General features: G+C 38.6%; 1 protein-coding gene across 3 annotated transcripts in view; it reads left to right on the top strand.

Moving 5' to 3' along the window:
* The window catches only part of cfap57 (cilia and flagella associated protein 57), a 69714-nt gene that overhangs the window by 33811 nt on the left and 12507 nt on the right, over positions 1-23396 (top strand). For 2 of the 3 annotated variants that reach the window (XM_048601982.1, XM_020522526.2), the window contains 9 exons: positions 1996-2157; positions 2903-3058; positions 3582-3675; positions 4660-4850; positions 7551-7724; positions 8110-8268; positions 11570-11713; positions 13506-13622; positions 18449-18583. In XM_048601982.1, coding sequence (XP_048457939.1) covers positions 1996-2157; positions 2903-3058; positions 3582-3675; positions 4660-4850; positions 7551-7724; positions 8110-8268; positions 11570-11713; positions 13506-13622; positions 18449-18583 — 1332 coding nt within the window. The remainder of the gene's footprint in view (positions 1-1995; positions 2158-2902; positions 3059-3581; positions 3676-4659; positions 4851-7550; positions 7725-8109; positions 8269-11569; positions 11714-13505; positions 13623-18448; positions 18584-23396) is intronic. The other variant, XM_048601981.1, reaches the window with a different exon arrangement.

The raw sequence follows: 23396 nt of genomic DNA, 5'->3' as shown, positions 1-23396 counted from the left end.
AAAAGGTCTGATGAAGGGTCTAGGCCCGAAACGTCAGCCTCTCTGCTCCTATGATGCTGCTTGACCTGCTGTGTTCATCCAGCCCTGCACCTTGTTGTCTCGGATTTTCCAGCATCTGCAGTTCCTACTATCTCTGATTCAATTATACCTAAAAATGAGATGTCAACATGGTGTAACCACACAACAAGACGACTTGCATGCCAAACAAAATAAGCAGCAAGTGACAGACAGAGCTAAAATATCCCACAACAACCCACTTAGATCTAAGCCCTGCAATTCTGCACATCCAGGAATGAATGATGGTAGACAATTAAACAACTGACTGGAAGAGGAGGCTCCACAAATATCCCCATCCTCAATGATGGGGTAGCCCACCACATCAGTGCAAAAGATAAGGCTGAAGCATTCACAGCTATCTTCAGTCAGAAGTGCCAAGTGGATGATCCCTTTCATCTCCTCCAGAGGTCCCCAAGATCACAGATGCCACTCGTCAGCCAATTCAGTTCATTCCAGATGATATCAAGAAATAGTTGGAGGCATTGGATACTGCAAAGGCTGTGGACCCTGACACTAGTACTGAAGAGTTAGTAAGAACTTCAGATGCTGGAGTCAGAGATAACACAGTCTGTACTGAAGAATTGAGCTCCAGAACTTGTCTCATCCCTCACCAAGCTGTTCCAGTACAGCTCAACACTGACATCTACCTGACAATGTGGAAAATTGCCCAGGGATGTCCTGTACACAAACAGGACAAATCCCAACCCAGCCAATAACCATACCAGCAGTACTTTTTTTACTCATTCACAGGGTGTGGGCATCACTGGTTAGACCAGCATTTATTGCCCATCCCTAACTGCCCAGAGGACAATTAAGAGTCACCCAGATTGCCGTGAGTCTGGGGTCACATATAGGCCAGACTAGATAAGGATAGCAGTTTCCTTTCTTAAAGGACATTACTGAACAAGATGCTTTTTTTCTATCCCCAGCAATTGACAATGGTTGTCATCACACCCTTAATTTTAGATTTTTTTTCCATTGAACACAAATTCCACAGATCATTACCTAGGTTACTGGATTAATAATCCAATGATAATACCACTAGGCCATTGTCTCCCCCTACTCTTAATTATCAATAAAGTGATGGAGGGCATCATCAACAGTGCTATCAAGCAGCAACCTGCTCACTGGTGCCTAGTTTGGTTTCCACCAGGGCCACTCAGCTCCTGACGTCATTATAGCCATAGTTTAAACATGAACAAAGGAGCTGAATTCCACAGGCGAGGGGAGCATGATGGCCCTTGACATCAAGGTCATATTTGCCTAAGTGTGGCATCAAGGAGCCATAGCAAAATTGCAGTCACTGGGAAGTGGAAGAGTCATGCCTTGCACATAGAAAGATGTGGTTGGAAATCATCTCAGATCTAAGGATAAATGCTAGCTCAGCCATTGATGCCTACATCCCATGAGTGATTTTTTGAAAAGTTCAAACATAGGATGCCCAAATAGTTTATTTTTCTGTCTTTGCCGAAAGATATCCATTTGTTGTGTAATATATTTGCTGCATCATTATCCTTAATTACATCAAAGTCCACCTACCATTCTTTTGTTTGTTCTCTGAGTATTTTCTTTATTGTTTGAACATAACTACACTCCCTCGTAATGGTCCAAAGCGTAGATGGAAAGCATATGCCCCCAGGTGATAATAAATCACCAATCACAGTTGCTAGGTGATATACAATAGAACCCATGAATTATGTTATTGTAATTTTTTTTGTTTATTCATTAATGGGATGAGGGCATCGCTGACCAGGCAGCATTTATTGCCCATCCCTAATTGCCCAGAGGGCATTTAAGAGTCAACCATATTGCTATGGGTCTGGAGTCACATGTCAGGACGTTAGACATTTCTCCCAGTAAGATTAGTGCACATTTGGCAAAATCCTCGCAACACTGCTTTTCTCTTGAAATGACCAGTTACTTTCTTTTTCTGTACAGATGGTTGTTACCTTTGATGACCTATACCTGCTGACAGTTTCAGAGGATGCATGCTTCATGATCTGGAAGATTATCGATAAAGAGGGACGGGTGCTGAAACGTGACAAAGAAGTTGGCCATGCAGAAGAAATCTTGATCACAAAATCGGATTTGCAAGAAAAGGTAAAATATTATTGATCATAAACAATTAAATGGACTGTACATGCTTTGCGGTAAAGAATTTTCCAAGAGGAATTTAACCTTTAGATCTGTCCCATGTAAAATGAAAAGACCAAATACCTTTCAGCAAGCTTTGCTAAATAGTTTTTGTAGGTTTACAGCAATTTAAAAGTACCCCAGCTTTCACTTAGAAATCTACAGAATTGTTCACTCTCACTTTATCTTGAGGCAATTTAGTTTTATTTTCAATATTTAAAGCAACATTGAAATGTTTAATAAAAACGGAAAGAACTGCAGATGCTGGAAATCAGAAACAAAAACAGAAATTTCTGGAAAAATTAAGCTGGTCTGGCAGCATCTGTGGAGAGAAATCAGAATTAATGTTTCGGGTCCAGTGACCCTTCCTCAGAACAGATATTGAAATATTAATGTCCTTTGCTGTTATGTTAGTTTTTGCAAGCAATGTTAGATTTTTTGTATTAAGTTTTTGGATCTAGATTCAAAAGCCGCTTTCAACGTCACTTCTGAATGGTCAGAACCTATCTGTTGTCCTGGAGGGTGTTAATTGGCTTCCATCTGAGAAGGAAGTTCTGCTCTAGAGTTGCTAGCCAGTTGAATGGCAGCAGTTTTCAGGTTTCAGCAATGCCACCAGGAGTGTTTGTGTTGCTGACTAAGTTTATTGTTAATGTCATAATTTTACATTAAAGGTTAAACTGATAATAGAAAATTATTTTGCCTCTTTCAACAGAATCAACTGACCTTGGAGTTAAAAACTCGTGTCGAGGAACTGAAGATGGAGAATGAATATCAGCTCAGACTGAAAGACATGAATTACAGTGACAAAATCAAAGAATTAACTGAGAAGTTCATTCAGGAAATGGAATCTCTGAAAACAAAGAACCAGGTAAGCAATAAAAGCAGGCATTGATAACATTGTCCTTGGAATGTGGGGTCAGCATAAACATTTACTGCATTCATAGAAAAGTTCAACGGTTTACCACATATTTACTTTCTAATTTGTATCTTGTCAACTTTTGGAGGAATACACAGGCACATACTAGGATGGATATTAATGTGACTGTGCAGAAATTGATTCCAAAAAAGCACGTTGAAAAGTCATACATCACCAGAGTTCATTATAGATTGCCTAAATAATTATTTTTACCTTTTAGTTTGGAGGCGAGTTTGGAATATGACTTAATAAAAAGAGTATAATATGAACAAGAATGGAGAAGCATCTTTGACAGGACAATATTGATTCAAAGTTAAGTTCACTTACTGGGGTGTCATACTTTTCCAGTTCATCAGACTATTCCAATATGATAACAAAAAGCATGTGATCTATCACCTCATATTAAGTAAACTTTGAGACATGGTGCTTATAGAATCCAACTCTCGACATAATCAGATACTGTGGTTTGCTATAGGTTTTGAAGACTGACAAAGACAAGATTGAGTTAAAGCACAAGGAAGATACAGTACTGATCCTGGATAGACATGCAAAAGACATTGAAGACTTAGGTAAAAAAGCATGCTGCATTTACTCTTGTCTTGTGTCCTCTAATGTTACAGACTGCAACAAAATATTGATTCCGTGAGCTAATAAAATTAATCTATTGCTTAGAAACTATTCACAATTCAAAACAGTGATACGACTTGACAATGTAGTAGCAGTATTCTTAATTGCTCCTCTTGTTCTTCATGCAAAAAGACTACAGTTTTACTGATCACTATATCTTGCCTGTATAGGCCATTCAAAGGCTCTTATTTCCACCTCTGTCTAATAAGATCCTTCTTCACAGGCATCATCTTACTTTTCACACGCTAGCCTGCAAGCATGATCTACTGGTAGTCAGTAGTCTGACTTACTTTGATCCATTATTGCTACCAGAGGCTGTTCAGGCCGTCAGGAGAGTTTTCAGGTTGTGGAAACTCTGCTAACAGGTATCATTTGACACTTGGTTGTCAGAATGTGCGTGCTCAGAAGTACAAAGAATATATTTATGAAAGACTGAAAATATGCACTAGACCCTCTGGCATCTGTAAAGAGAAAGAATGGATTAATATACTCATCAGGCTGTTTAGCTCCTCAAGCCTGTTATGATATTCAACGCTAATCTGCAACTTGACTCCATATACCCATCTTTGCTTCTTATCCTTTAATACCCTTGGATAAAAAGAACCCATCAATCTCAAATTTGTAATAAACAATTGATCTATTATCAACTGCAGTTTGGATGATTGTCTGTGGATGATTTCTTAATTTTACTTCTGAAAGGTCTACTTCTAATTTCTAGATTACACTCCTAGTTCTAGACATCCCAACCAGCTGGACTCATAAGGCATTCATTACTATCTTATACCAGCTGATCAGCATGTTTATTTTCACTGTCTAATTTAGGTCCTTGTACACATAGTATGGCATAGTACTGTGAGGGTTGGAATTAACTTCACAGCATACTTCATAAAATATATATTTTACATCCAAATTTACTACAATTGCAGAGAGCGTGAACAACCAGAAACTGATGTTGGAATATGAAAAATACCAGGAGCTACAGCTCAAATCCCAGCGAATGCAGGAAGATTATGAAAGACAGCTCAATGAAATGGATGAGAGCAAGATCCAAGCATTAGAGGAATTGACAGAATATTATGAGACCAAACTCCAGGAAAAGGGTAAACTTATTGAACAGGTAAGACAGAAGACGCCCATAGATTAGGAATTAACAGGCCTCTGAATAATGTTTTCCTTTCTGATAGTGACTAATGATGAGTAGAAATGTCTGTTAGTCATTTGGTAGCATAGAACTTAAGAGTAATGCTTAAAAAGGACACAGGTCATCAAAGTTTTTTGTTTTGTACTCATCAGGTCATTTCACAAGAAATACCAAAGTAAAGGGAAAACAACATTTATGTTGTATGAGAAGGAGGTTGCTGATTGGTTGGCAAGTAGACGTTCATTGTTCATTGTTTAAGGCAGTTCTATGGAGCATGCACTAGTTATTGATGACTGACAATTAACTGCAACCTTTGTTTAAATTTCAAACCAGCAGATTGACTGTGATTGAACAAGACATTACCCTGAGAAAAGAACCAGATCAAGGCTGCGACCTATTTTGTTGAGTTGAAACATGTTTGTCTGTATGCAAAGGAAAGAGTACTTCAAGTTAAAAGTATTTGGCTTCCAGTAACACAAATGTGCGTTACCACTATAAACCTGACTGATATCCTAAATTGGTTGGTAACATAAGTGTTCACATACTCTGGACTATTTAGTAAATATTGTCCAAATACAGTATCACATCTAATGTTGGATATTTTGGGGTTTTGCAAGCAAACATTGGGTTGGTCAGTAACTTGACTGTTGCAAATGATGAAGTGTTGTTTAATGTGATCCATTTGTCTTTGGAATGTATGGCATACATATCTAACATGACAGCAGCATCTTATTAGTATCAGTCATGCTACTGCTGCATAGTGGGAAATAAACTATCTAGTTCATTCGTGTTTTTAAAATCATTTATTTGAAGTTTGGGTGTTGAATTTGAGTTGGTCGTGTTGAATTTACTGTGTCTGAAATTAAAAATTAAATTGTAAGTATTTCAGTAGCTATGATGATTTCTTTTAAAGCAGTTTGTGAGTGACACATTAGAAACTTAATGGATTTTTGTTTACTTCAGGGTTTTATGACCTAGCAAGTTAGACAATTTTCTTCCAAGGTTTTTGCTAGGAATTCTGGACTGAAAGTTTTTTTAAGATTATCTATAGTAAAGAGAAAAACCTTTGTTTCATTTTGTCTTGGTTTTAGGCAGTTTTGTGAAGTCCTTTCATGGCTGTTTGTGTATTGACTAGGGAAAGGAAAGAATATAGTAAAGTAGATTATTTGAGAATAGGATTTAGTGATAGTCCCAGACTAGAAATGTTGGACAGTACCCTAAAGAGGACTTGAAACTACGTTTATTTAAACTTATCATGTTTGATAGCTCTAGGAATAGCTCCCTATCAGAGGCGCCGGCCTCGAAGTTGAAGTCACAGTTACTTTAAATACATTGAGGTGTCAGAGAAACTGGTTCCGGTATAAGTATTGTTCAAGGGTTGTAGTTGGATACTGTACATGGGATGTTGTTTTTTTAAAACTTGTGAAGTGTTATGGACCAGACCAAACCTCCTCAAAATATAAGAAGATAATCTAGACCCTAATATTTTCTTATTTTAACGGTAAGTGTAAGGCGGTCCCTTGCAGATGCAATTTGATTGGTCAAACTACTTGATGTTAAACAAAACACACTTTATTTTTACAGTATAGTTAAAAAAGGGAACAAAATAAATAAAATAAAAGATTTGGCTGAACTGTAACTCTATTGAAATGCTTAACAAAATTATATATATATAGATCGCCTCACATGCAATTCTAGCAGCAGGAAGAGAGCCCCAGCTTTTAGCTGTAACAGAGAGAGGAAGAAGAGCTTCCACATCCAGCATCAAGACCTCAGCAACTGCTGAAAGCCAAAACTAATCCTGGTTCTGTGGGAACTTGACCCCACCCATTCATTCTGCTTCTATTCCAATTTATTTTAAAACCTAAGGTTTCAGAAGCTGTTTAGTCTATTGGTTGTAAGTAGACTGCATGTCTGTCTCAACCTTTCTTCATTAAGAAAAACCAGGACAAAACACATCTCTTCTAGCTGTAGTATTGTCACAAAGGAGAGTTTTTGGATTAATGGAATTATACTTTTACACTGTTTTTAAAACTCTTCCAATTTGGTTTATAACTAAATTATTTAGTTTATTCTATGTTATCTTCATTTTATTTATTTAATAAACTCCATTTTATAGTCAAAACAACATTTGAATCGTGTGTTTCTGTCTTGGTGATAGACCACTTTGTTAAAAACAAAACAAAACAAAATATGACCTATTAAGCTAGATTGCAGTCCACAATCTGACTTGTCAAGTAATAACATTAGCTGGGATCAAAACAAAAGTAAAATCATTAGTTTCACATGTTGCCTAAACCTGAGTTTCCTTACCTTGCGGTTGATCTGAGATAGGCTGGGCACTTTTTATGACCAAAAATGATGACCATCAGCCCATTCATGAGTGTGCACAATGTACAGTGAGAAATGATCTGATCAAGATAGCTATTATCCTGCAAGATGGCTTTGAGGTGCCCTATTTCTGCATCAAGCCTGCACAGTGAACAAATGGCTTGGGCCCTATTTAGGAGGTTTCTGGAAAAGTGAATCTGACAGCTCATTTAATTGTAGGAGTCCCAATGCACATACAAATGACTGAAGGTAGGGTGGATAAGAATAGAGAATTACTGTTTTTTGTACTGTGTTGTATTTTTGTATTATTCTGTTCACTTCACAATCTCCTTTCAATTGCCTCAGCTGCAGGAAGAGTCCAGGCAACAGATTAAAGAATCTGATGAAACAAAGAAACAGATAGAAGAGGATGCTGACCGTGAAATACAGGACATTAAAATTAAATATGAACGAAATCTTAGAGACGAAAAAGAGGCAAATCTCCGGTTGAAGGGAGAGACAGGAATCATGAGAAAAAAGGTATAAGAAGACAGAGGGCTCATTATTTTTTTGAATCGATTTTAAAATCCTACAGATTAAATATCTTCAGAGCTTAGCACACTAGGCAAAATTCCACCCTGCACTCATGTAATTGGCAAATGGAAATCCAGGCCTGAGTTCCAGAGGTTGTTTGAACATAGGTCCTTGAACCTCAATCCTGTTCTCATCTGATATACTGTAAATCTTTTTGCCATAATGTGGCACAATGATAGAAGTGTTCAGAATAGAGCAAAAAGCCCCTTTGAAATATTCGTATGATCATTCTTTTCCTCTCACAGCATCCAAATTCACATTTGTCTGTCTCTGAAAATGGCCTTGAATGATAGAGTATTTTATCTGTCTCCCTCATTTCTTGCTTTTTCAGTTTACCAGTTTGCAGAAAGAAATTGAAGACAAGCAGGGAGAGATTGAGAAGTTGAAGAGTGAACACCAAAAACTACATGGAGTTATCAGGTCACTGGAGAAAGACATCCAAGGTCTCAAGAAAGAAATCTTAGAACGTGATGAAACTATTCAGGACAAGGTCAGGCAACTAGGAGGCAGTTGGCCAATATGCCAGTGGTAATTACAGACTTACACCGTAAAGGAGAATGGATTAAAACAATGAAATGTACAATTGTGTAGAAAAATACATGTAGACCAATTAACCTGCTAACATTGGAAAAGGCAATTAGATATTAAACCGTGTGTAATTTTGCAATTTATAAGCAGCTTATTTTAGTTTATAAAGAGATATGAAGTAAACTGAATGATTGGAGTGAATTTTCTGACTTCTTTTCGGTATATGTGAACATGGCTTGGTAGAAGGGGAGTGTGCAAAAATATAAAACAAGTGGCCAGCACATCCCCAGACTCTACCCTAAATTGCAGGTGCAGGCAGCCAACATGCCTTTAGGTCTATAGAGGCACTTAAGTTGCCAATCAATGGATATTAATGTTTTGCCTCCGCTGCAAAAATATGTGCTTCAGGGGAAGACTGCGAATCTGCAACTTTAAGAACTCATGTTGAAAGTTGTGAAGGAAAGGGAAGGAAGCATACCTACTACTTGTAATTTGCACCCCACCAATCTCTAAAATCTAACCTCCACTGCATTCCATCTCTATTTTGAGGGTCCCTAATCCTTCCTTAAGCAAGATCCCTGGATTTACCTTTATGTGTGGGGGAAACCTTACAAACTGGACAGAAAAGCAGCAGACCAGAGGATTGGGAGCACTTTAGATTTCAACAAAGGAGGAGAAAGAGATTGATTTAAGAGTGGGAATATTGAGTACGAGAGTAAGCTTGTGGAGAGCATTCCAACTGATTGCAGAAACTTCTATCAATATATGAAGAGAAAAAATTAGTGAAAATAAATGCAGTCAGACGCAGGGGAATTTATAAAGGGGAACAGACCCATTAAATGCATATGTAAGTTCTGACTTCACAAAGCAGGATCCAAAAAAATCCCAAAAATATTGGGAAACAGAGGGTCCAGTGAGAGTGAGGAACTGAAGGAAATCAGTATTAGTAGGGAATTGGTGTTGGGGATTTAGGTGGGATTCAAGGCCAATAAAACCCCAAGGTCTGATAATCTACATCCCAGAGCATTTAAGGGAGTGTCGCTAGAAATAGTGGATGCATTAATGATCATCTTTCAAGATTCTGTAGACTCTGTATACTCAGTTCCTATGGATTCGAGATTAGCCACTATAACCTTACTGTTTAAAAAAAAGTGTCAGAAAGAAAACAGGAAACAATAGACTAGTTAAACAGACATCAATAGTGAGGTAACTGCTAGACTCTATTATAAAACATTTAAAAGCGGAGAACTTGGAAAACGGGGACAGGATCAGTCAGAATCAGTATGGATTTACAAAAGGGGAATCATTCTTGACAAACCTGCTGGAATTTTTTTGAGGATGTAACTAGTAGAGTTGAGAAGGAGGAGTTAGTGGATGTAATTTACTTGGACTTTCAGAAAACTTTCAGTGATGTCCCACATAAGAAATTAGTACGTAAAATTAAAGCACATGGGATTGGGGAAGTGTACTGACATATATACAGAACTGGTTGGGAGACAGGAACCAAAGAGTAGTGTCTTTTTGTGGGTGGCAAGCTGTACTTAGTGGGATATTGCAGGGATCAGTGCTTGGGCCCCAGATAGTCACAATATATATTAATGATTCAGTTGGGAGAATTAAAGGTAATCTCTCTAAATTTGCAGATGACTCGAAGCTTGGTGGGAGGGTGAGCTGTGAGGAGGATGCAGAGATGCTTCAATGTAATTTGAACAACTTAAGTGAGTGAGCAAATGCACGGCAGATGAAGCATAATGTGATCAATGTGAGGATATCTATTCTGGTAGCAAAACAGGAAGGCAGGTGATTATCTGAATGATGATAGATTGGGAAAGGGGAAAGTGTAATCAGACCTACGCGTCACTGTACACCAGTCACTGAAGGTAACCATGCAGGTGCTGCAGGCGGTGAAGAAGGCAAATATCTGTTGGCCTTCATAGCGAGAGAATTCGAGCACAGGAGCAGGGATGTTTTACTGCAGTTGTATTGGGCCATGGTGAGACCACACCTGGAATATTGTGAGTAGTTTTGGTCTCCTTATCTGGGGAAAGATGTTCAGGGAGAAAGCGCAATGAAGGTTTACCAAACTGATTCCTGGGGGTGACAGGACCGGTGTGTGGAGAGAGGTTGGATCGGTTAGGACTGTAATCACTGGAGTTTAGAAGAATGGAGATGGATCTTATAGAAACCTATAAAACTCTAACACATCTAGACAGCGTAAATGCAGGAAGGATGTTCCCGATGACTGAGGAGACTAGAACCAGGGTTCACAATTTAAGGGTACAGGATAGTCCTTTCAGGACGGAGATGAGGAGAAATGTCTTCAGCCAGACAGTGTTGATTCTGTGGAATTCTCTGCCACAGAAAGCAGTGAGACCAAAGCTTCAAAAATCAAGAAAGTGATAGATATAGTTCTTAAGGCTGAAGGAATCCAAGGGTATGGGGAGACAGCAGGAACAGAGTAGTGAGGTGGATGATCAGCCATTATTATATTGAATGGCCTACTCCTTCACCTCTTTCCTGTTTTCTTTTTATCACAACTGCCTGTAGTCCCAGTCATGGCCAATACTTCCTTCTGACTGTGCTGAATCGACTTAGCTGGTGGTCGATTTGAATGGTTAGAGCCCTTTAAGTAGGACACCATATTGTCAGTTCAGGTCAGCCAGCTTTAAATCAGTGTTGTGCTGACAGACTGGTTTGCAGTGAGGTGTGCAGGTGATGAGGAATACGACCTCCCCAAATCCCATAAAATTCACTCCATACTATTAAAAAATTGCTAATAGCAATCAGGGCATCATATTTAAAACATCATGGAAATGTACACTTGATCTTAGAATCTGAATTATAAAATAGAATATAAAATGGAAAATATCACAAACAGTTTTACAGTGCTCTGTAATAAAAATGTAATTCAAACACTGAATAGCTGATAAAATATCTCACATTACTTAGCATGAAACAACTAGTTATCTTGTTCCTCTGGGTGACAACAGCAGAAGATATCGGACCAGGTGCACTGTTTCCTGGTTTTACATCTCCATAAATTATCTCAATCACTCTAATGCTTTTGTGTTATTTATCAGATTTCCATTCTTGGATGAATCACAATTTGCTTTAGTTATACAAATATTGAAGTTATTGCCTTGATCTCAAAATAGATATTAGTTGAATTTCAATTCCCAACTTAGAAAGATATGCTAACTGTAGTCAGTTTCAGACCTGTAAAATTAAAATCAAACTTAACCTAACATTATGTACATATGCAGGAAAAGCGCATCTATGATCTCAAGAAAAAGAATCAAGAACTGGAAAAGTTTAAATTTGTTCTGGATTACAAAATTAAAGAACTTAAAAAACAGATTGAGCCGCGAGAAAATGATATAAAAGAAATGAAAGAGCAAATACAGCAAGTAAGTCTTCAGGAAATAAATTAGAACTTTTGGAATAGCTTGTATTTCTATTAGGCTGCATTTATGGGAAACACAACTGCTAGACAGAGCAACAAATGCACATGTGCATAAATTCGACATTGCAGTGTGATATTCTGTGACAATTTCATTCAGTCTTGCTACAATCTAAAAGTTTAAAGCATTTAGCAGCACCTCACACATGACTGTCATGAAGTTAGTTTCTTATTTAAATATCCATTGTGCAAGTTTAATAATTATTGTTATATTCAGTTATTCATCTTTTGTAATTGTATTCTCAATTTGAGAACACCAGTTTCTAAACTGTGTTCTGCCTCCCTTTCCTTACATATGTAAGGAGTGAATAACGCTGGTCTTAGTACTGTTCCTTGAGGAACATTATTCATGTGTTTCAACAATCTTTCACCAAATAGCTTTTAAACAGTGTTTGCACTTTTCTATTTTTGTAGCCAGCTTACTGTCTATGCTGCTGTATTCTCAACGGTTAGTTGTCATTCCCAACTTCTCACTTCTTTCTGTTTCCCAGATTCAGGAGCTAAGAACAATTTAATGTTATGTGTCGTGACATCTTGGGTGTAACTATGCTTGTACAGATGGATTACAGTAGCCATTTTTGTGTTGGGAACATACTCTATTTGTATTATCCCTTATATCCTTAGTACTAAATCATTTTGCGGTAATTTAATTATCATTGAAACTGCAGGCACATACAGCAGCTATATGGTGGGCTTGAGGCCAAGTCCACACTAGATTTTCAATCTCGCTAGTTTTTGGGGCAAGCAATTTGAGTTGGGTGGTTTGGGCTGATTGAGCTAGAGGAATGGTCAGATCAGTTGAAGCATTGGAAAAGCCAGTCAGCTGAAGCCAATAATTGGTCAACACACCAATTCAACTCTTAGCCCATCAAGCCAGTAAGTTATTTTACTCATCGTTACTAATAAATAAAATGCATGCATGTTTAATCAAAACATTTGAATTTCAGATAGCTGGATTTGATTATTTGTACCTTTGAAGGAATTGTCTCTTGAATAAAGGCAAAACACTGCAGATGCTGGAAATCTGAAAGAAACACAGAGAATGCTGGAGAAACTTAGCAGATCTGGCAACATCTGCAGAGAAAGAAACATTATTGTTTCAAGTCCATTATGATTCTTCTTCAGAACTCAGGAGTTCTGAAAATCTAAGTACAGTACATCAACTAGTTCATACTGGACTCAAAATATTAACTCTTTCTCTCTTCACAGATGCTGCCAGATCTGCTGAGTTTCTCCAGCATTCTCGGAGTTTGTTAATGGGTTGGCTCTTGCCATTAACAAGCATAAAGATCTCATAGTCTATGGGATTAAAAACTAATAGAAACCTGCATTAGAAATAAAAGCTTCCTTTAGAAAAGCCTAATCATTGTTTATCAATTTCTAAACAATTTCACAGTCCCCATTAATAGTTATTCATTCTCCTAGCCTGTTTGTTATCCACTCCTTTGTCTGTCCAACTGTTCTTCTCTCTCTTTGGGCTCTATCTCTACCTATCATTTACTTCTTACTCCCTTCCTCCACCCTTCTATATAAAAACCACTTTTTCCTAGCTACCATCAGTTCTGAGGAAGGATCACTGAACCTGAAATGTTAACTCTGATTTCTCTCCTCAGATGCTGTCAGACCTGCTGAGTTTTTCCAGCAATCCAGCAATTTCTGTTTTAGTTTCTGATTTCCAGCATCAATAGTTATTTCAGTTTTTGTTTCTAAACATACTTGTATCATTGATCCCTCTACAGATGGAAACTGAATTGGAGCTGTTTCATAAACATAACGCCCAGCTGGAACTTAATATTGGAGAACTCAAACAGAAACTAAAAGCAACAGAAGCAGAGATGCGTAAAGAGATGGAGAAGGTTAGATAGTGTAATGCATACATTTAGCCATATGCAAATACATGCTTGGGCAAATGCATATATACAAACACTGCTTTGCTCTTGCAAAACAACTAGATAAATTCTCAACTTTAATTGTATCTACATTGTATATTTGAGCATAAAATCTATCAAAATGTATCTTGCACATGCATTAGATGCATTTTTGATCATTTGTTTAGAATGTATTTTGATAATTTGGTCTCCAACCACGTATGAGATTTACATAAGCTACTAAAGTTTCAAATTCAGGAGAGTAAGCTGCTGTGTTCCTGATGTTGGTGTTTTTTACTTAAACTACCTTTGAGTGCATTCTTCCTGATCATAGATTCTTGGTTTATTGGTTGCTTCATTTGAGCTAGTTTTCTTGGCAGTGATGTCAGTGGTCATTTCCCTTTGCCTTCCACTTTCTAGAATGGGGTGAGGAGGCAGGTGCCAAATCTGTTCCAGCTGGATTGGGAAATGAACCAGGTAGTTGTCATTAATCTAAACAATATGCTAGCTGCCCAGCCAACTGAGTAACCATCATTCCTTTTTACTGTATAAAATATTGAATTAAAGAATATTTAGCAAAATGAAGCACTCACTTCTTGTTCCAACTTTCTTTATTGAGCCTAATAAATCAAATCAAACCAAATAAGCAATGATGGTCTCTCCCAACTGGAGATCTAGCAAGAGCCCTGCATCATATCTTTTAGAAAAGACTCCTAAAAATGGACAGCAGCTGACCTACACCAAGATCAAGAACCCAAGAGGCAAAGGTCTTGCCTACCGAGTGCTTCTGGCCAATCAGAACAGCAGTGTCGACAGGGAGACCTAGTGCCATTGGATTCCAGATCATAGATATATGATGATAGGAGAGAGGCCACAGAATGGGGCACACTGTACTGTGTGGGAGAAGGCTGTGTCACTAGCATTAGTTAGGGGTTGGCTGTCACTAAGACCACCAAATCTAATGTCAGGTTCCTTGATCAAGCATGAAGTACTTTAGTACAAGGAACTCTCAGTAGGAGTCTGCAAGGAATTTTACACATGCTTGTGCATCACTGTGCCTCACTTGGCAAATTACCCACCCATGGCTGACTTAAACTAATGACAGTGTTATCCCACTGTCACTAAGTGAGCATTAAGTGAGAATTAGTTGCCTGTTTAAGGCCCTCAGGTGGAGGGAAAGGCTATTCATGGTCCTCCTCACCACAGGCTTACTTATGAGGAGATGGGAGGCTGTGGTGTGCTCACCTGCCACTATCTCACCTGATTAAAATCTCCCTGCCACCAAACATGCAATGTGGGATAGCAATTCAATCCATTCTGAATATCTGAAACATTGATTTACTTCTAGGTCAGAATTTAGTGCACACCCCAACCTGCAGGAAGGCGGTGGAAAGGGCAGGAGAATACTTTGTAATCAGACAGAAAGATGCATGATGGAAATAACTCCCCTATCCCATTTCCCTGTAATTCCTTCTTGGGGAGGCTCAAAGACAAAGATCCTGCCTAAAGACCAATGTAGTTGGCCACTTAAGGACTTCTTCCTACTGCTGCTTCAGCCATGGGCAAGGATTGCATGTCACGTGGTCCTATCACGAGGAAATCTTGGCAGGTAGGGAGACCCTCCTTGCCAACCACATGCCAGATGGAAACATTTGTGTGAGGAACCTGGAATAATGACTCGGAGCCTAAAACAAGCCACCTCACTGCTGCTTATTTCCTGGGGCTCTATCATTAATCCCTGGTGTAAGGAACACTGCAATACTCTCAGTGCCCACCGGTGGTACCTGAGAGCTGACTGTTTCTGATATGCCAGCAGCTCTCAGGGTCAGGAAATGTACCCTGCACCAGGATTTCGGGGGTAGTTTTCCCATCTTAAGAAATAGGAAGCTTGAGGTTGGGAAGGGAAGGCCCAATTGGTACTTAATACAGCAGATAATTCCTGGGAATGGCAGGATGGTAGGACTCTCCTGTGAAGCGAGATTGAAAAGACAGGGCCTGGTTTTCTCCAGAGTTTGGAAGATTAAGAAGAGGTCTCATAGAAACTGACAAATTTTTAAAAGGGATAGACAAGATAAACAATGTTTCCTCTGTCTATGGAGTCGAGAACCAGGTGACACAATCTCAGAAGCACAGGTTATGACGGAGTTGTGGAGGAATTTTGTCACTCAAAGGTTCGTGAACTTTGGATTTCTCTCTCCCAGCCAGCTGTGGAAACACACTCATTAAGTAAATTCAAGGCAGAGATTGACAGATTCCTAATTAGCAATGACATCAAGAGATATAGAAATGGTGCAGGAAAACAGCGTTGAGTTGCTGATGAGCCATGATCTGAATAGTGGAGCAGGTTCAAGGGGCTCAAAGGCCCCTTGTTCTTATGAAAATGGGACAGCATTTTCACGTGTTTCCAGCCAGTGAACAGATTGCTCCCTGTGACCGTTAAATTCCATCCCTTGTTTATACAAATATTTGGTCTAAGGACACCTAATCATAACAGGCTCACTACCAGTGGCATCACCAAAGGAACAGAAGTAATCCATTCCTAAGAACTAAGGAATAGGAACATGAGTAACCCACTTGGTCCTTTGCACATGCACTACTGTTTAATACGATCATGGCTGATCGTTTACTCCAACTCTGTCTTCCTGCATTATTTCCATATACCTTAATTTGCTTTGTTACCCAAAAATATACCAACTATTTAGCCATTCATTCCTGTTCTGTTAGAGCATGCTAATCTGTACCAAAACTCCTTTTATTTAGACAAAAGTATCAATCCTGAAAATTTTATTTGCCCCATAACCCATAGTCTTAAGAGGAGAAAGTCCTGGGTTTTTGCCACTACAAATATTAGAATCAGTACAAAGATGCATTGACATCACTATTAAGGTGTTGACATAGGCTCAGAGTAACCCTCTTGCATAAGTCAGAAGTTAATAGTTCAAGTCCTGCTCTGATGACTGGGAAATCAATTCTAGTTACATTTTAGTGCAATGCTAAGGGAGTACTGCATTATTGAAAGAGCCATTTTTCAGATGAGGCATTAAACCAGGTCCAATTTGCACATTCAGATGAAGATAAAAGACACAATGACATTATTTCAGAGACAGAGGATAGCTCTTCACAGTGTCCTACCCAATATTTATTTCTCAACACTACCTGAAAGTGTTTTCAATATTATAATAGTGACTGTGTGCTCCAAAAGCAGTACATTGGCCGTAATGCACTGACATCATAAAAGTCCTGATATTATTGCACATTTTTCTTCTGTCTACTTTCTCTTTATTTGTCTGAATCAATTCAGAAAGTATTACTGTTGTATTTGCCAAATGTCCTTTTACTTGTTAATATTTTTTGCTCTGGAAGATGGTGAGATTCTCATCAACATTCAAAAGTCTTTGAAAATTAGGCAACTAAACCTTCCATTATTAGATTCCTACTTTGATCTACTCTTTTTTAAAAAGGAATATATAGGATGAAGAGGTATAAGTATAAGGGAAGATGTTTACAGAGAGCAAGCTAAATACATAGACCTCTTCTATCTGTCCTTGCATACTTTAAAAGAACATGGCCAAAATTTTTTGCAGTTCCTGAAGATGGATTTTGAGATGCGTTTCAAGGTGGGAGGATGTGATGCAGCAGGAATCGTGAAAATTGCATCTGGCCAACTTTCAATGTGCTTCCGCTTTCAAGCTATTGTTCCAGAGTCAGTTTCACTGCAGTGATATTTCCCACAGCGACATGAAGCCAATTAAACCACAAGCTGAGAAGGTCAATAAGATAAATAGGACTGCCTGGGAAAATTTACCAAGTAGCAACCAGAAGCTCACAAGAGGTGAATCTACAGCAGGGATCTTGACAATTAACTTTAATTCAGTGAAAATGGAAAGCCTGTGGCCAATGGCAGACCACTGCAGAAAATTTGACATGGTTACTGCTGCCACTGACAGTGCTAATGTTAAACCAAAAATTTCCAACCTCACCTCCTGTTCCATCATTAGTCTTTCTTCAGTCGCAGCCACAATAAAGGCCTCCAAGAGGTGACCCTCTCATGTTGACTCCTGATTAGACCTTGCGCCACTGCACGTGGCCTCTTTTGGCCATAATTGACCATTCTCCATAATATTTCTCAAGTGGAAGCACGGCTGATACAGGCAAGATAGGGCCCAGAAATGCTGAGGACCTTTTTTTTTTCAACATTGGGCATATACCTACATCACGTGGTTTTTAGTGGTTCAAAGAAGAAACTGACCACCACTTTAATTTGATTTGATTTGATTTATTATTGTCACATGTACCGAGGCACAGTGAAAAGTATTGTTTTGCATGCTAACCAGACAAATCATATCTTACATAAGTACATCATTACAAAAGTACTTCTGAAGGGAAATTGGGATAAATAATGGTCTAGCCAGCAATGTCTATATCCCGAAGTGAACAAGTACATTTTAAAAATTGTTCCTACTCCTAGGATATTGTAAATTGCAAAAGATTTTGGCCTGCTTGTTTAAATAGCAAATACATGTTAACATGGATACATAGAAAATGGAATTAACACACTACCAAATATTGCGTTCATTCACAAAACAAAACCAAGCATTCTAAGATAACAAGGTGTGGAGCTGGATGAACACAGCAGGCCAAGCAGCATCAGAGGAGCAGGAAGGCTGATGTTTTGGGTTATCTCAGATTCTCCAGCATCGGCAGTTCCTCCTATCTTCCAAGCATTCTAAATAGGTTTTTGTTTAATAGTTCCTCTATCTTCTCAATCTTTGTCATTCAAGTCATTTAATCATTTCCTATCTTCTCATTTTCAGGTGCGAAATGTAGAGTCTGTTGTCAAACGTTTTAAGACAGATTTGTACAACTGTGTAGCATTTATTCAGGATCCAAAGAAACTGAAAGATAGTGTGTGGCAACTCTATGAGAAATACGTGCCACAGTCAGAAGTGGTAAGTTTCTTAAGTGACAGCATTTGCTTACCTGTGAGATCACTTGGTATCAGAGAGAAATCTGTTCCCTTTACTTTCTTAAATAATGCAGCTTTTGAAACTCTGCTCTATCACAAAGAGAATCGACTCCTAGACAAATATGATGAAACGTCTTTCTCCTGTGGTGAGGGTCACAAGGTCATTAGCTTGTTAGTTAACCCTAAACCTATCGTAAAACAATTAGACTAGACAACCCTCTTTCTTTCCTATTATTTTCTCTTATACACCTCAATTTGTTCTGATAAGTTCCATGTGTATATCTGTGCCTCACTTCAGGCTATCAAAATCAGATTAACCTCATTTTCTGTAAGATTTACTATTTGTGTTTTATCAATAAAATTTACATAATGAGGAATTTCAGTCAATTTTATTTCTCCACAACACCTGCTGCCTTAAAACTGTGTATTAACCCTGCAGTTAGAAGCTTAAGCAGTGATTTGTGTGCTGCTGTACAGTTGTATTGGTTAAAGACTGTTTCAGAAGCTGCGAATTAACTTATCAGTTGAAATGCAATTATTGAATACAATTTATTACACTATATGAGGAGGGGCCCCTGCCCCCATCTTTTCTCAACCCCACCCCCCTCATTCAGCTGCAAATAGCTATAATACTTTAATGAAACTTAGTTACTCAGATCAAAAATTAAGGAGAGCCTTAAGATTAAGATTTTCTGAGGTGAAAGAGAGTGGAGTATTATTACCTACTATCACCCCCAAAAATTGAACTATAATACAAATATACACAAAACCAGGTAATGAGTGTACAAAGAAGAGATGCTTTGTAGGAATGTCTAGTACTGACAGGAAGGTGAAGGCAAATGCAGTCACAATTCTTAAGAGTCCCTTGGGTTTCAGGAATTAAAAGACCTAAATTCAACTGTTTAGCTGCTGTCTTGTTTCTTCCAAAATTCAAAGCTACACATGTTTTGGAATTCCTAGTGAATGAATGCTGTTCCAAGTTGCTTTTCATCAGCAACTTTCTGATATTGAGAGAAGTGCTTCCAGTATCTTTGCAGATATCATTCATGTTGCTTTTTTTTTCATTTTTGCTCAAAAGAAGCTACTGAAGTGTGGTTTATTCGTGTATTCCAAGTCTAGCTTCATTGTCTTTTTCAAACTGAACACTTGTAGGTTACTTTTCATCACCAATACATTAAGTTATCATGCTAGTGTGAGTAAAACTAGAGATGTGAATTTTATGATGTATCTTTGGGTTTCAGATCACCTTTAAAATGGTAATTCCAGGGTGGCTGGTTTCATGTATTCCATGTGTGTTGCTGGTCAGGTGATCACAGCAGTCATTTTAGATCAGCAGTGTCTTTTTAACATTATTTTTAGTCCATAAAAGTCCAGGTATTAAAGCCAAATGATTTGTTTTCTCTATGATTTTAACACATTTTAAACAATTATGAAATGTAAATGCTTATCTTAAGTTAGCAGGTTGTTCTTCCCCTCAAATTTATGTTCTATATTTTATTGGATGTGTAAGATTCGGAGAACAACGTGCAAGCTACTGGAACTGGAGATGGCCACTTAGCCCATTGAGTTTTCTCTACCATTCAGTATGATCATGACTGATGACCAACTTCAGTGTCTTTTTCCCCACACTAACCTTATATCCTTTACATCATTGGTATTTAGAAATCTGTCAAACAAAGATTGAACTTCACAGAGTCCTCTGGGATAGAGAATTCCAATGGTTCACAAAAAGTCTCCTCCTCTTGGTCCTTGGTAGCTTTCTCCTTGTTTTTGAAATTGTGTCTGTTTGTATTAGACTCCCCAGCCAAGGGAAACAGCTTACTTGCATCCGCACTGTCTAGCCCTTTAGTATTTTGTAGGTTTCAATGTGATCACCTCTCAACCTTTGAAACTCCAGAGAAAACAGGCCCTCCTTTATCCAATCTGTTTTTATAGGACAGTCCTGCCATCCTAGCAACCAGTCTGGTCGACTTATCACAACAATATCCTTCCTAAGATAAGGAAACCAAAATTGCACACAGTGTTTGAGGTATGGTATAATCAAATTTCTGTACAACTGAAGCTACTCCTGTACTCCACTTCTCTTGCGATAAGAGTTATCATACCATTAGCCTACCTAATTACCGGCTGCACTTGCATGTTAGCCTTCAATGGCTTATTGACAAGTACATCTAGGTCTCTTGGCACTTCCTAACCTCTTACCGTTTAAGAAATACTTTGCCTAAATGTTCTTCCTTCTAAAGTGGATACCCCCACATTTCTTTCCAATTTGCCATAGCTTTGCCCACTTACCAAGTCTATCCAAATCCTCTTGAAACCACTTTGCACCTTCCTTACAGCACCTATTCTTACCTGGCTACGTGTTGTCTGCGAACTTGGAAATCTTTCATTTCATCCAGATCGTTGATATATATTGTGACCAGATGGAGTCCAAGTGTGCATCCTTGCAGAACCCCATTAATTTACTACTTGCCAGCATAAGAATGGTCTATTTGTTCCTACACTCTATTTTTCTGCTTTAGACCCAATCCTTTATCCATGCCATTACCTCCTATCCCATTTTTTAAAATTTTGTTAGCCAACTTTCTATGAGGAATTTTATAAAAGCCTTCTGAAAATTCAAGTGACTATGTTGATCACCTCCCCTTTTTCAATTATGTTAGTAATGTCCTCAAAAAAATTCCAACAGGTTTGTCAAACATTCAAAAATGTCCAATCAAATCATTATATGACTACTTATCACATCCTAAATAATGTGTTCTGGCAATTTCCCTGCTACTGACGTAAGGCTAACAGATCTGTACTTCCTTATTTTCTCTCTCCCTCTCTTTTTAAATCATAGGGTCTCTACAGTGCAGACAGAGGTCATTTAGTCCATCAAGTTTGGACCAACCCTCTGAAGAGCTTCCCACCCAAACCCATCCTACTCCCGTAACCCTACATTTACCATGGCTAGCCTGTACATCCCTGGATACTACGGAGCAATTTACCATGGCTAATCCACATAACCCACACATCTTTGGAGTGGGAGGATACCAGACACCCGGCAGAAACCCATGCAGACACACGGAGAATGTGCAAATTCCACGCTGACAGTCATCCATTAGAATCATAGAATCCCTACAGTGTGGAAACAGGCCCTCAGCCCAACAAGTCCACACCAACCCTCAGAGCACCCACCCAAACCCATTCCCCTACAACCCACCTAATGTACAAATCCCTGAACACTATGGGTAATTTAGCATGGCCAATCCACCTAACCTGCACATCTTTGGACTGTGGGAGGAAACCGGAGCACCCAGAGGAAACCCGTGCAGACACGGGGAGAATGTGCAAACTCCACACAGACATTTGCCCGAGGATAGAATTGAACCCAGGTCCCTGGCACTGTGAGGCAGCAGTGCTAACCACTGTGCCACCGTGCCATCCAAGGCTGGAATCCAACCCAGGTCCCTGTCCTGTGAGGCAGTAGTGTTAACCGCTGAGCCACCGTGCTGCCCATAAATCGTGAATTTATTTAATTTCTTATATAGGCCTTCCCCCAATGCATCCACTATATCCATATCTACATATCTACTACTTTCAACACTCTGGAATGTACAATGTCATGTCCCAGTGCCATATCAACCTTCAGTCCTTTTAATCTCTTCAACATAACATTCATACTAATTTCCTTCAATTCCTTATTCTCCCTGGTCCCTTGGATCTCCAATTCTGGGAGGTTTCTTGTATCTTCCTCTGAACGTAGACTAAAAGTAATCATTTAACTTCTTTGCCATTTCTCCATACCTATTATGAATTCTCCTATTTCTGCCTATATTGGACTCAGATCTATCTAAGCCAAACATTTTCTTTTTAGGCAATTGTAAAAACTTGTGGGACAGTGAGAGGTTATGTACTTTGGTAGGAAGAATATAGGCGTAGACTATTTTCTAAATGAGGAAAAGCTCCCTAAGTCTGAAACACAAAGAAACTTAGGAGTCTTAGTTCACAATTCTCTTAAGGTTAACATGTAAGTTCAGTTGGCAGTTAGGAAGACAAATGCAATTATAGCATTCATTTCGAGAGGGCTAGATTACAAGAACAGGGATGTATTGCTGAGCCCACCCTGCCCTGTTTCTACCTCACCTCCATCTTCCCACACTTTCCCTATATCCCTTTTTCAACCCAAAAATCTGCGGCCCTCTGTTTTAAAGAACATCTTAAATAAATAGATTTTAGGGCAAAATTCCAGAACTTTGGGCTAGACAACTAAGTTTGTGGAGCAATGGCTATTCTTTAAAGGTGCCTTTTGTAGCCTTGGGACTGAGCTAAAATTGAGGTTACAGTCCAGACGGAGGTCCAGATTTAGAATCATAAAGTCGTATAGTGCAGAAGAAGGCCATTAGACTCATTGAGTCTGGGTTGGCTATTTACAAGAGCTATTTCATGATAACCCAGTCATTTTTCCTTTTTGAATTAATTTTAATTCTAGCCACAGATTTGAAGATGGACAGGAGAGCCATTAAAATTGAGCAGGTTACTTTCCAATCAAAGTAAATTGCTGGAATTTTTTTACTTGATGAAAGTAATACTGTTGATATGGTGTACATGGATTTCCAGAAGGCATTTGATAAGCGCCACATAACAGAGTTGTGTGGAAAGTTATAGATCATGTATTATAAAAGAAATAGTAGTAATGCAGATGGAAAATTGACTGAGTGATAGGACATAGAGAGTAATGTTCAATGGATATTTTTTGGGATAGAAGTAGGTTTGTAGTGGAGATCCCCAGGGGTCAGTATTGGGACCTTTGC

Source organism: Rhincodon typus, chromosome 10 (assembly GCF_021869965.1).
Source record: "Rhincodon typus isolate 14 chromosome 10, sRhiTyp1.1, whole genome shotgun sequence".
NCBI classification, from domain to species: domain Eukaryota; kingdom Metazoa; phylum Chordata; class Chondrichthyes; order Orectolobiformes; family Rhincodontidae; genus Rhincodon; species Rhincodon typus.
The sequence above is the reverse complement of the archived record's forward strand: the minus strand, read 5'-3'. Positions and strand labels throughout refer to the sequence as shown.